Below are 15,278 nucleotides of genomic sequence, written 5' to 3'. Positions count from 1 at the left end.
AACACATTAGCAGCAGTCCACCACCAACATCAAAATAAAGTGTTTAATACTATTAATAATATCCTGCAGGCTTTTTCCCCTTTATACCAATATGGCATCAGAAATATTTTTTATGTGAATTTTCAGAGTCAGGTTGATGTCAGAAGGAAAGAGTTAAAAAGAGTATTTATTTCATTTTAAAGCAGCCCAATTTCTATATGCCTATTTTATTTTTCTATTTTTTGCTTTTCTTTCTGATGATAAAAATGTATTGAAATTTATCTATAAAAAAGCACTAAGAAAAAACCAAAACTAATCAATTCCACCATTGACAAACCAAAGTATTGATAGTAATCATTTCTAAGTAGTTTTTGTCCCTATATATGATACTAGTTTTTGTAACACACAATGGGAGTCCTACCAGTCTTAACAATTGTTGTTGTTGTTGTTTTTAATTTTCTTGCACGAATATCTTCCTCCATTATTAAATATGCTTCAAAACTGTAAGGTTGAATGACTTCACAGTGTTTTACTATGTAGATATCATAATATAATTAACCTAAACTCTAAGACAGTTAGGACTATAGTAAATAACTTTGTCATCTCTAAGCTGACTTTAGCTAATATAAGTAAAGCACTTATCACACCATAACAACTTGCTACAATGCATACAGTAAGAGCTATTTATGTGTTTGCTGTTATTACTTAAAGCAAATATTATATTTAATTTGCTGACATAGAATGGCTTGTTAAAATATACACATCAGGTTATACTATTCCCAGTGTTTCAACAGGAACCAGATTTATTTCAGAAGGAAACTAGCCAAGTATTAATTTATTTGAGACTAGCACAGAATGAGGATCATCCCCCCTAGATTACCTCTTTTTGTTGTCGCTCCAGTTCTCTCATGCGTATATCCCTTGCTTCTGCCCGGGCAGCCCGTTTTGCTGCCAGCCTTGCCTCTGCCTGAAATGTAATATAAAGATTCAGCTTTATTTACGAACAACAACAACAACCTGCACACCAGCTGTGAGGGTAAGGAGCAGATGGGACACAACCGTCCATAGCAGGTGGGCGGACAAGATACCCTCTCGCTCAGCTGTGTGACCACCTCAGTCAGCTCCTGTACACTCGTTTCTTTGTTCTAGCCCAGAGTCTCTCCTGAAATCTGCGCCTTTATTTTTAACTGCTTGCCTTGATTCCACTTTCAAAACATTTCACACAATTCATCATGTCTCTGCAAACTCACTTTTTCCAAAATTTCTTTCCCTATCCATTCAGTCATACAAATTAGAAACTTCAGAACCAGCCTCTATTTCATTTTGGACATTGCCAATATCCAGTCTTAAAGTACTGCCAATTCTCTACGCTGGGTTTCTCTCACCCCCATGGCCTGTTATGCTGTTATTATGCTGTTTCTGTTTCAGGAACTCTTCGTATCTTTCTCCTTTTAAACTGGCATGCAAATCACATACCATCAAATTCACCACTTACAACTAGACAATTTGGTGGCTTTCGGTACTACAGTCACAAGGTTGCACAACTACCACTACCATCTAATTCCAGGATATGTTCCTCACCATGCCCATTAGTAGGCACCCCTCGTTCCCCCTCCTCCCAGCTCCTGGAAACCACTAATGGTACTTTGTCTCTATGAATTTACCCATTCTCAAAATTTCGTATCTGTGAAATTACACAATAGGAACTCTTCATCTCTTGTTTGAACACTACAGCTCCAACTGCCTTCAAATTCACCTACCTGCCTCCAGAAGCTGCCCTATAATTCCCTTCTACAATGTTACAGGATTGCCAATCTGCCTTTCAAAACACGTTTCCGATCATATCAGTAAGCGGTGTAAAGCCCTCCCCTGATCCCCAGTACTTCTGGTTAAAGCAAAATTCCACAGGCTAGCACAAAGACAAGAGAGAGAGAAGAAAAGCACAAACAGAAATAAGGTCCCTCCCAGTCAGATCTCCCCCTTATTTCCCAGGACTTGCTCCATATGAACAGCTGCAGGCCACCTCCCTCCATCCAGGACTTCACGGTGCTCCATTAAGCCTCACTTCAGCTCAGGTAATGATCTCAGGGTCATGAGATGGAGCCCCACATCGGGCTCCACGCTCAGCACAGAGTCTGCTTAAGATTCTCTCTCTCTCCCTCTCCCTCTGCCCCTCCCTGTGCCCACTTGTGTGCACACTCTCTCTCTAAAAAAATATTAAGAAATACAAAACAAAATTACACACTTCTGTCACCCCCACAACGTCCATGTCTCAATAGATGTCTGCTACCATATAAATAGAAGAATTTCAGGCCATGGACCAACGCATCTAGGAAATGAGACAAGGAAACAGCTTGATGTACCACATGAAACTTAGAAATCTCCTCAGTGATTTCTATCTTGCAGTGGTTTCCTCTGTTCTCAGCCACACCCTAACTCTGATTCAGATCGCCCCCTGATAACTACAATAGCCGCTTCTCCTGTGGTGTTGTATTTGTGCCCAAGTCTCACATTAAGAGACTCAGCCAATGTTTAAAAGGGTCTATTGTACGGAAGCAATTATGTTCAGTGCTGAAAATACAGGGTAAGATGTGACACCTCTGCCCCAAAGAAGTCCTCAATCTAGTTGAGGGACATGGAAACACAACGCTAAGGGAAGGAGCATGAAGTAGAGAGCAATTCGTTTTCCCTGGCAAGATCCTGGCAGGCTTCTAAGAAGAGGAGACAGCTTAAGAGTTAACACTTATTCAACTACCCCAATTTTGGCACTTTCCCAGTATGCCTAGCTGGCCTTTTAGTAGCACAAACCCTAAACGTGTTATCTGCAAACCTCAAACTCTAAACAATAACATGACCAGAGCAATTAATCTTCTCACATGAATTTTTCATTGGCCTCTATCTTTTAAAAAAGCTATTCTTACCTTCTTTAACCCTCTGACTACTGGTAGACACCACTTTCTTACTAGAGTTCATATTTTATAGAAAAATACTTCAAGGTTAAGTTCAGCAGATAGCAAATACAGTTTTAAATTACAAAGTATCATTTTTCCGGGGAAAATTTTCAAACTTTTTTTTTAACTTCAGCAAAGCCATGGCAATGTGTAGGGACTGTCATTTCCATGCTTTGTACTTGTAGCCTTCTTTAGAAATGTATTCAGAATGCCCACTTCATCCTTCCAAGATCGATGGCCAATTCTGTACATTCTATGCTAAAATAGCTCACCAGTTTTCTCTCACCAAACCTAAATTATAGATAAATGAAATCTACTCTCTGATAAGATTTCTTTCACAAAGGAAAGGGAACCTGGCTGCTGTGTAACAGAAAGAACACGGGCTTCAGAGCCACAAAAATACCCTTCCCTTTGTTCCTTAGCCAACTTTATCCAAACTCAGATATGCCTCCCTTGGAGATGGTACTGAAGAAGGCCACTAAACAAGCTTAAAAAAGGTAAACAGGATCTAAAAATACTTTATCTTGGGGTGCCTGGGTGGCTCAGTCATTAAGCATCTGCCTTTGGCTCGGGTCATGGTCCCAGGGTCCTGGGATCGAGCCCCACACGGGGCTCCCTGCTCCGCGGGAAGCCTGCTTCTCCCTCTCCCACCCCCCCACCCCCAATTGTGTTCCCTCTCTCGCTCTTTTTGTCAAATAAATAAAATCCTAAAAAATAAATAAAAAATAAAAGTACTTCATCTTAGTATTTTTCTACACATTGCTACCAGATGCCTGAAGTAGTACTGAGAGTAGGAGTAGCAAAAAGCAAAAGGTGATTCCAATCCAGTAGACAAAACATGTACTCTATACTTGTGCCAATGCATTTTTTTTTTTTTTTTTAAAGATTTTATTTATTTATTTGAGAGAGAGAATGAGAGAGAGAGAGAGCACATGAGAGGGGGGAGGGTCAGAGGGAGAAGCAGACTCCCTGCTGAGCAGGGAGCCCGATGTGGGACTCGATCCCGGGACTCCAGGATCATGACCTGAGCTGAAGGCAGTCGCTCAACCAACTGAGCCACCCAGGCGCCCGCCAATGCATTTTTAAATAGATAAATTATAGGTACACAAAGCATACTTCCAGGTAGTAACACTAGCATCTTCCCCTCAGAATACAACTGCATGATTTCTACACATTCACTTTACACACACAGGTATAAAATAAATGAGATATAAGAATAAGGGGTCACAAAAATTAATGAAGTTTAAAACAAAGTTGGCAAAAAAAAAAAAGTTAAACATAGAATCACCATTTGATCTGATAATTCCATTTCTGGATACATACACAAAAGAACTGAAAGCAGAGACTCAAACAGATATCTGTATACCAATGTTCAAAGCAGCCTTACCCATAATGGCCAAAAAGTAGAAACAACCCAGTGTCCATCAATGGATGCATAGATAAACAAAATGTGTTATATCCATACAGTGGAATATGATCCAGGAGGGAAGGACATTCTGACACATGCTAAAACATGGATGAATCTTGAAAACATTATGTTAAGTAAAACAAGCCAGACACGAAAGTACAAATATTGTATGATTCTACGTATTTGACGTACCTAGAATAATCAAATGGCATGGGCACAGAAAGTTGAACAGTGGTTCTGAGGGGCTGGAGGGAAGGGAGAAATGGGGAATTTTTATCTAATGGGTACACAGTTTCAGTATAGGATGATGACAAAGTTCTGAAGATGGAGAATAGTGCTGGATGCACAACAATGTAAATGTACTCAATGCCACTGAATTGTATACTTAAAGATGATTAAAATGGCAAATTATGTTATGTATTTCACCACAAAAAAAGTTAAAGTTACCATAAGACATGAAATCAGAATTATTCAGGAGCCTAATTCATTTAAGTATTTGTAGAGTCTTTAAGCTCTATATGACTCAAACTTTTAAAATAAAGTTAATAGGAAAATTTAGGAACTGGAAATTCAGGTTCAGAAGTTACTTGTGAAATCAAGTAGGTCAATGGACTAGATTTCTAAAAATTTTTCTCATCATTATGCTTTCAAATATTAGGCACAGTAAGAATGACTAAAGGAAATATGCAATCATATAAGTATAGAAATCTATTCTTCTTAGAACAGTGAAAATGATAAAACAAAAAGCAAAGATATATTTGAATAGAATTAAATCCATTTCCCACTAAATGCTTGGGGAAATGGAAAAATAAAATGATAGCAAAAATCATGGGACTTGATCCCCCCTGGAACAAATTGCTTTAGGTTGTATTAATTCAGAAACCTTCTAAATTTGTTGGCTGTTCACTTTATAACTCAACTAATAATTAGGAATCGTACAATCATAACTAAGAACTTCTAAGGGTGCCTGGGTGGCTCAGTCGTTTGGGCGTTGGACTCTTGGTTTCACTCAGGTCATGATCTCAGGGTCCTGGGATCAAGCCCCCACATCAAGCTCCCCACTCAGAGTAGAGTCTGCTTGAAGATTCTGTCCCTCTACCCCTCCCTCCACTTGCATGTACATCCACATGCACACATTCTCTCTCCCTCTCTCAAATAAGTAAATAAATCTTAAAGAAAGAAAGAAAGAAAGAAAGAAAGAAAGAAAGAAAGAAAGAAAGAAAGAAAGAAAGAAAGAAAGAAAGGAAAAGAAAGAAAAGAAAAGAAAACTTCGGGGGGGGGCTGGGTGGCTCAGTTGGTTAAGCATCCAACTCTTGATACTCTTGATTTCAGCTAAGGTCATAATCTCAGGGTTGTGAGATTGAGCCCCGCAACCAGCTCCACACTGAGCTTGGAGCCTGCTTAAGATTCTCTCTTCCTCTCCCTCTGCCCCTCCCCGGCTCATGCTTGCTCTCTCCCCATCTCTCTCTCAAATAAAAAAATTAAAAAAATTCTTGGGCCGCCTGGGTGGCTCAGTCGGTTAAGCATCTGCCTTCGGTTCAGGTTGTTATCTCAGGGTCCTGGGATTGAGCCCCACATTAGGCTCCCTGCTCAGTGGGGAGTCTGCTTCTCCCTCTCCCTCTGGCCCTCCCCCCGCTTGCACTCTCTCTCCCTCTTAAAAACTTCTAAAAAAATAAATAAATAAATTTTTTAAAATTCTCTAGAAAGAACTTCTAGGAAAGCTGAGAACTAACCACATACTATGGTTTGAATACTTCTACTTTAAGGACTTTTCCTTCACCGTCAGGATTTGGTATTATGCTCTTCTGGAATTTAAGAAAACAAAGTGGATTTGCAAGCTAAGATGGCAGCAAATGGACCCTATGCTTGCCTATCCCTAGAACACAACTGGATAACTATCAAATCATTCTGAATACCCATGAAATGGACCTGAGAACTGACAGAATAAACTGCACAACTAGAGGGAGAGAAAAAGCCACATCGAGGAAGCTGGCATTTAAATAAAAACGTGGGGGGGAGAGAGAAGAGAAGAGAAGAGAAGAGAAGAGAAGAGAAGAGAAGAGAAGAGAAGAGAAGAGAAGAGAAAAGAAGGGAAAGGAAAAGAAAGGAAAAGAAAAAAAAAGAAAAGGAGAAGAGAAGAAAGTGGATGAGATGCAATCAAAAATATAAATCACTCCATTTTAAAATGGACAAAGGATTTGAATACACGTTTCTGTAAAGACGATGTACAAATGGCCAATAAGCACATAAAAAGATACTCAACATCATTAGCCATTAGGGAAAGGCAAATCAAAACCACAGTGAGATACTTCACACCCAGTAGGATGGCTAAAATTTAAAAAAATTTAAAGAGAAAATAACTAGTGTTGGCAAAGATGTGGAGAAATCAGAACCCTATACACTGGAAAGGTAAAATAGTTTAGCAGATCTTTAAAACATCAAACATAGACCATAGATACCTTATCTTCCAGGGCATAGGCTCTGCTTCCCTATTTTCCAATCTCAAGAAATGGAACTCTTGTCACACTTGTTCAAAACCCAAGGTCGCAGGGCCTCCTACTTCCTAACCAAATCTTACTTTGCAATATCCCTTGATTTTCCATTTCCAACCACCTTTAATTTCCATTCCAAGAGACTCCCCCCACTCTTCCAAGCAGGCTCTTACCACTTTCAGCTAGAATACTTCATTTCCTAATTCTAACTTCACTTTCTCCATTCCCACTCTCCTCCTACCCTTGCTATTCCATACTACACACTGTTGAATTACTCTGCCTAAAACACCAAGGAACAAGCAAGATAAAACATCCCAAAATAAAATACAATTAGCCATAATGTATTTTGTGGTGTCCAATGCCCAAAAGCATCCTTATACAAATTTGGATTCTGTTACTCTTTTGGTAAAATAAGCATAGGAGAACAGGCTAAAATAAACTCACTGTGGCTCCCAGTGGCATCCCAAGTAAGAAACTCAACTGAAACCGATCCTGTTGGGGCACCTGGGTGGCTCAGTTGGTTGAGCGTCTGCCTTCGGCTCAGGTCAAGATCCCAGGATTCTGGGATCGAGCCCTGCATTGGGCACCCTGCTCAGCGGGGAGTCTGCTTCTCCCTCTCCCTCTGCCCCTCCTACCCGCTTGTGCTCTCTCTCAAATAATAAATCTTTAAAAAAAAAAAAAAAAAAAGGGGACCTGGGTGGCTCAGTCAGTTAAGCATCCAACTCAATCTCATCTCAGGCTTGTAAATTCAATCCCCTCATTGGGATCCAAAAAAAAAAAAAATAGTTTGAATCCATCATCCTAAAATTCAAAGGCAAGAGAATTATAAGCCATATAACTATAAATATAAAACATATATAACTATATCCCTCCTGAGACACACACACACACACACACACACACTCCATGTTATGATATGAAATCCATCTTCCTGAGGGAGGTTGCCTCAACTATGTGATTTCTCTTCTCCATCTTCACTCTCTCCTCTATTAGCTTGTTCTTCTCATTAGATAGGTTCAAACTCCCTCTCATCTTTCAAAAACAAATAAAAACAAACAATCCCATCCTGGTTCGATTCTGCCTTGTCTTCTCTTCATAGCCAACTTTTCTTACACCTCCTCCTCGCTTCCCACTTTCTCCACGTGACTGCATTCTGGCTTCTGCCCAAATAATTTTATTGAAATTGCTCCTGCAAGTCACTAATGACCTGTAACTACCAAACCCAATAGGATTTTTCTATTCTTACCTCACTTGTCCTTTCTGGACTTCCAACATCCCTGACCACTCAATTCCTTCTTATATTTCCCATCTCTTGGCTTTCTGCAATACTAATCGCCCAGTTTTACCCCTGACTCTCCGACCTCTCTTCCTCAGAATTTATCATGAGCTCCAAAGCTCTAAAGCTTCTGGGCTTGATCTCCCTTTTCACTCTATGCTCCCCCTCCATCCCCCACCTCTCGCCATGATACTGATCATCTGCAAATCTTTATGTCCAACTCAGACTTTTCTCCCACAGTCCTGCTCCAACTAGCTATGAACCACTGAGGCTGTCCCACTGGAACCTCAGGCTCAGTGTATCACAAATTGACTTTATAATCTTTCCCTTCAACTTCCTCTTCCTCTCTTTATTCCTTGGTAGCTGTGCAGTTACCCAAAAACTGAGATAAAGAATCATCACAAGGCTCCTCCTTCTTTTTTACCCTCCCTCCACATTCAGTCACCAAACCTCAACTACATAGCTCCCTTCAAGATTCTCTCTTTACTGTTCTTGCCATCCAAACTTTCCTCTCCATTCTATTACTGCCTTAATTCAGGCTCTCGGCACCTCTTGCCAAGATGACCACAGCAGCTTCCCAGCTAGTTTTCTGCCTCCTACTCCAGTCATTCTTCATATGATGGCTAAAGCAATTGTGTGACAAATCAAATCCGAAAAATCTTTTACTCTTCAATGGCTCCTCCACAGCTTCCAAAATCAGATTTAAACTCCTCAGCACACAAATCCCTTCATAACTGGCCCTACGGTCTCTCCAGCATTATCTCCTCCCATTCCCCAACCTCTCTCCAGCCATACTGAGCTGTTATTCTGGCAGCTTCCCACATGGTTCTACTTGTTTCACACCCACATGCCTATTGAGCACTTGGAAAACAATACCCAAAAACCCATAAAACAATACTGTTTATGGAGATATGTATTCGAGCTTTTAGAACACAGGAAGGAAATTTTATGATTTTATTATAGTGGTTCACTGTTGGGTAAAGGGGGGGTGGAAAGAGAGGCCTAGGAAGTGAAAAAGGGGCCCTAAACTTCGTTTATAATGTCTTCTTTCTCCCTTCCTTAGCTTTTTTAACCTGAAGCAATTATCAAAAAACACTGGTATCAGTTAACGTTGGGTGGTAGACTCATGGGTAGTTATACTATTATCAAAACCTTCCTGCATTTAATATTTTCAAAGAGAAGTACATGAAAACCCACACTCAAATGCCTTTAAAAGAAAGGAAACCTCTAGCTTTAAAATTCTGTCCTACTGTCATCATGTAACACTTTTCAAGAGAGGCAAATTAAAATTTCATAATTTGAGGGGTGCCTGGATGGCTCAGTAGGTTAAGCTGCCGACTCTTGATTTTGGCTCAGGTCATGATCTCAGGGTCCTGGGATCTAGCCCCAAGTCAGCACCACGCTCAGCCGAGAGTCTGCTTGAGGATCTCTCTCCCTCTCCCTTTGCCCCTCCCCCCCATTCATACGCATGAGCTCGCTCTCCCTCTCTCTCTAAAATCAATAAATCTTAAAAAAATGTATTAAAAATTCATAATTTGACAGAAATGCACTTAATCAAGCCAAATGCAGAGCTGCCAACTTGCATGTATACCCATAATATAAAACCCATGCAACTGGCGTGAGTAAGAAATACAAAAAATAATCTGTATCTTTACAGACTATGCTTTAATTTCAAGAAATGTATAATACAAAATTCTAGAAAGTGAAACATTCAAGGAAAATGACTAATTCAGGTAGCTAAGACTCAGAGTTTACTGTGTTTAATTTTGTTTATTTTTCCATGACACTCATGCCAAAGAACCCTGAAAGACAAATTAAGAGACATAATATTTATTGTGTTGCTATGGTTTCCAGACTAACAAAATCATTACTCAATTTCTTAGCAACTTCCCTTTAGTAGAAAAATCTCAGGTACCATTTGTTTTTTTTCTTTTTTTTTTCTTTTTTTTAATTTTATTTATTTGACAGAGAGAGACACAGCGAGAGAGGGAACACAAGCACAGGGAGTGGGAGAGGGAGAAGCAGGCTTCCCGCGGAGCAGGGAGCCCGATGCGGGGCTCGATCCCAGGACCCTGGGATCATGACCTGAGCCGAAGGCAGACGCTTAACGACTGAGCCACCCAGGCGCCCCTCAGGTACCATTTTTCTTAATTAGATCTTACAATGTAATTATGGTTAACTACTTTTTAAAAAGCTTTTGGTAGCTGAAAACCAACTATATAAATTCTGAGTACAAATACCTGTATGTATTAGATAAAAATCTACGGACTTTAAGCCATTTTCTTCTGATGTCAAAAAACTGTATCTTCCTTTTACTTAGAGACCTTCTGATAGCAAAATATTATTTTGGAATGAGAGAGGAAATTTAAGATTATAGACTATATTACTCAGGTCTGAATACAACCCAATAAATAGACAGCTCAGGAGAATTGAAATTCTGGATCTGCAGTGACATATCTAACCAAAGGGGAAAATGTGAATCATAGTTCTCATAGAAATACTTTGGGGGAAGAAAAAGGGTGTTGCAAATAATGTCTTCACGTTTAGGTTACTGATATTGTGCTATTTGAATATTTTTCCCCAAATTCCTCTAAGTCACAGGAATGGTGAGGATTATGACAACTGAATGCTATACAAGATATTTTTCAATCACACTCACACAAACGCAGTCTTGTTAATTCTGGTTAGAAGAACAAATCAAGGAAAAGCAAGATACTCAGAGTGACACTGGCCATCACAGAGCCTGAGCTCTGACTTAGTTCTAGGGGTGAACAGGGAAAAAAATGGACAAAGGTATGCACGCAATGGGAATTGGCTGAATTCATGCACTAATGCCACTGGAAGGAATTCTAAATGATCAAAAACAACAACATAGATTTATTCTTTTGAAGGATTTGTTTAATAAAGACAGTAAGAATTTTTTTTTAACCAGGGAGAAATTTAAAAAAGGTCACTTTTCGTAACTCTAAAAAATTAATTTACATTTCATAATTTTTAATAAATTTTTGTGTACCACCATTGAGAACACTCAAAAGCATTTTAAATAAGAGTCATTATGCCTCCTGTGAAGTTAGCTTTCCAGACAAATCCGATTTGCACAGAACAATCTGAACCGAGCACAAAAGGATGACCAAAAAAGTTTCAGAATTAAGAAAGACTCAAGACTTGACCTTGAAGTCCTGGAGTGGCCTTAGGACTCAGCCTGAGGAGTGATTATTTTCTTTTTTTTTTTAGGAGTGATTATTTTCAACTCTACACTTCCTCCCTAGACAAATTTCATCCACACTCATGATTTCAATTACCTTCTACATGCTCACAGGTCTCAGTGTTTATCTACAGCCCAGACCTCTCCTTAGAGTTCTTGATCCATATCCGCAAACTGCCTCTTCAGTCTCTACTTAGATGCCTCACAGGCACCTTAAATACAACACATACCACATAAGTCCATGGTCCTCCCTCTTCAAGACTCCTTCCCACTCAAATGATCCCTACCACCACCCAGAGGCACAATCCAAACTTTCCCCCCTCTACTACTCAAACACAATCACTCACTGAGCATCGACTACTTACTTCTCCGTCCCAACCATCTCTCACCATCCCCACTGCCGTCCCTCTGGGCCAGGCCCCCACTGCCTCTGAAAGTCTCACAACTCATCTCCCCATATCCACTAATATCCTTTCTGATATAGATATACTCTCCAATCTGCACTAAAGTCATCCTTTTAAGGCACAGATATGATCAAGTCATACCCCTACACAAAACCCTTCACAACGTTTTTCCATTGTTCTTCGGACACAGACCCAAATCCTAAATACACTCTATAAGAACCTGTAACAGGGTTCTCAACTACTGACTATTTGGGCCAGATAATTCTTTGTTGTGGGGGGCTGTCCTGGGCATTGCAGGATGTGTATGAGTATCCCTGGTCTCTACCCACAAACACCAGTAGCACACCCCTCCTCCTGTTAGGACAGACAAAAATATCTCCACATATTACCAAATGTCCTGTGGGGGACAAAATCACCCTCGGTTGAGAACCACTGGCTTATATGATCTGGCTCGTGCCTACTCCCTGGCTACTCTCCTCCTTGCTGTGCATGTTAGTGTTAACAGTACCTCACAGGAGGCACAATCGTTTACAAGCAGAGGAGCCTAAGTGCAAATTTCAGCCTTACCTTTCTAGCTGTGTGACCTTGGGCAAGTTACTTCACTTCTCCATGCCCTGCATTCATAATCAATAAAATAAAGAACTTAGGACAGTGACTGGTATGTAATATGAGCTCAGTAATCAGTACATGTTAGCTGTTGTTATTATTCCTCGAATTCTCCATACTCTTTCAGGCTCAAAAGCTTGTCACACATTCTTCCCTCTGACTGGAAAGCTCTTTCCCACATCTGACAACTCTTTCCCCTCAATAATTCCATTCATCCTTCAGAACCCAGTTGAAAGGGCTCAGGGAAGCCTTCCCAAAGCCCCCAAACATGTCAAGTCCCCTATCACACACTTTTTAATAAAATCATTTACTGTCCACTCAAAGCGCTTAACACAGTTGTAAATAGATTACTGTATTTCCTCAATTCTGAAAATGCCACTGTGACATACACTGACAATCATAGCTTTCAAGACAGAAATTACCATGTTAAATGTAGACATTAATTTTAAAGAAAAAAGGGAACTGAAAATTGAACTAGTCCATTCTGTAATTCTTTGTTTAATGTCTATTTCCCCCTATAGAATATAAGCTCCATGAGGGCAAGGACTATGTTCAACCTGTCCACTGTCTATCCCTCACATCTGACATAGCACCTGCAGAGGACAGATGCTCAAAAAACATTTACTGAATGAATGACATTCAAAATTTGTGCAGTTTTTAAAAACTCTATTCCTTTTTCTTTTTTCTTTCTTTTTTAGGGCTCCACACCCAGCATGGAGCCCAATGCAGGACTTGAACTCATGACCCTGAGATCAAGACCTGAGCTGAGATCAATTATTGTGATTATGGTAATTCTTTACATTTTCAAAAACTGGTATCTTTACCAAGTTTTTTTATCCTTAATTTGCCATGCCCTAAAAATGAATAAATTACTCAAGTAAAATAGTGAGATACTATGAGATCATCAGTTCTACCAAGCTATCATGGTTATCATTCCATAAAACAATAACAGTGGACAGTATCTTTTAAACTAAGCACAATTCTTGCCCTTGCATCCTTCTGTTCAGGCTGCTAATACATAATCAAAACCTGCAAACTTCTGGTTCTCACTACTAGATGCCTGGGATGGCTGTTATTTCCATAGGCAGCAAAATGAAATCCAACCAAGCGTCCATCAACAGATAAATGGATAAACCACATGTAATATATACATACGGTGGAAAAGTATTCAGCCTTAAAAAAGGAATGAAATTATTTGAAGGAGGGGAAAGGAATGAAGTTCTGATACATCCTACAACACGGATGAATCTTAAAGTCATTATGCTAAGTGAAAAAAAGCCAGATACAAAAGGAAAAATACTGTATAATTCCACTTATATGGAATATTCAGAATTAGACAAATTCATAGAGACATAAAGTTTATTAAAGGTTACCAGGATCCGGAAGAGGGGGAATGGGGAGTTATTTCTTAATGGTTACAGAGTTTCTCTGTGGGGTAATGAAAAGGTTTTAGAAATAGACAGTGGTGATGGTTGCACAACACTGTAAATGCAATGAATGCCATTGAATTGTAGTCTGCAAATAGTTAAAATGGCAAATTTTGTTACACGTGTTATAATCACAACTTAAAAAAAATCAATATTGTAAAATACCAAAAACCATTGAATTATACATTTCAAATGGATGAAATATATCTCAATAAAGCTATTTTGAAAAATGCAATCTGGGGGTGCCTGGGTGGCGCAATCCAAGTGTCCAACTGTTGATTTTGGCTCAGGTCATGATATCAGGCTCCATGACATCAGTCTACTTGAGGATTCTCTCTCTCTCCCTCTCCTCTGCCCCTCCCCCCACTCATGCGCTCACTCTCAACAAATAAATCTTTTTTTTAAAAAATGAAATCTGAAAGTCCTAGCAGCCACAAATGTCAAAAAGCCATAAAAGCTTCCTTTCTGCTTTATTACAAGTAGGTCTATGCACCCAATGTCTACATGTACATTCTGCTCAACAACAAAAGTCTCTGAACACTCCATTTGCTAAACTCTAACTCCTATAAAAGATTATCAATTTCTATGCTTGTCATTGATCCTTTAGATTTAAGAGACCTGCGCATTATAAGCATGAATCTCTTTGGGTCCTGGATCTCAAGGGAACTCACAGAATTTTAGAGCTAAAAGGACTTTTAGATCATAAGGTCCAAAAATAAGCAACATTCTGATAACTTCCATTTGGAGAGATGTGCATGGGACATGTTTTCCTCGTATCTGCAGCTCTAAAACAAGGAGAATAGTAATATTCCAGGCTTCTGTGATGCCTTAAAAAGACTGTTTGCTATCCCCTCAAAAGGCTTAATTTCTTTTCCTGGGAACACTCACCATAATATTTGCCAAACTAACTGCAGTAAGGGGGCATAAGTAGCTTCCATGCTACCCTCATCTTTCTCCTTTGGAGAGCGAGCTGCCTAAGGGTTCCCAATTTGATACACTCTGTGCTTTCAGGTAAGTTTCACTTAAAGTCAACTCTCTAATTGCATTTCCCCCAAACCTGTGGAACAATCAAAGCCAAACAAGCAAGGGGGAAAAAAAAAAAAAAGCATGTGAATTGGTCCTCTGACACCCGAGAGGACTTGCTGGTGACCCCTTCTGACACAGCTCCTCTGAGCTCTTCAAAGAGCTATGACAGCCCATGCTCCCCGCACAGAGCAGCAACATGCCTACTACAGACAGGACGGGGCTTCTAAATCCATCCACATTCCTGACTTCACAGAGCAGTCTTCAAACATCCAAACATCTTTTTAAAATGTACACAGGTCTGACAAAATGAAGACTCTGTAGATGGGTGGTGATAATGGTTGCACAACAATGTGAATGTACTTAAGGCCACAGAATCCTATACTTGTAAAAATGGGTAAGTTTTATGTTACGTATGTTTTACCACAATGTACTCAGTTCTATATTTCAGCATGCAAATTATCCAGTTTGCAGAATATGTTTATGCCTTTTCTTTCTTTTCCTCCT

At 39.7% G+C, this 15,278-nt stretch overlaps 1 protein-coding gene across 8 annotated transcripts in view; it reads right to left on the bottom strand.

Annotated features, from left to right (window-relative positions):
* The window catches only part of LRRFIP2 (LRR binding FLII interacting protein 2), a 109,464-nt gene that overhangs the window by 69,745 nt on the left and 24,441 nt on the right, over positions 1-15,278 (bottom strand). For all 8 annotated transcript variants that reach the window (XM_032409024.1, XM_032409018.1, XM_032409019.1 and 5 more), the window contains exon 3: positions 860-946. In XM_032409024.1, coding sequence (XP_032264915.1) covers positions 860-946 — 87 coding nt within the window. The remainder of the gene's footprint in view (positions 1-859; positions 947-15,278) is intronic.

The sequence above is a fragment of the Phoca vitulina genome, unplaced genomic scaffold (genome assembly GCF_004348235.1).
Source record: "Phoca vitulina isolate PV1807 unplaced genomic scaffold, GSC_HSeal_1.0 scaffold10, whole genome shotgun sequence".
Classification (NCBI taxonomy): Eukaryota; Metazoa; Chordata; class Mammalia; order Carnivora; family Phocidae; genus Phoca; species Phoca vitulina.
This window is presented reverse-complemented; position numbering and strand designations above follow the sequence as displayed.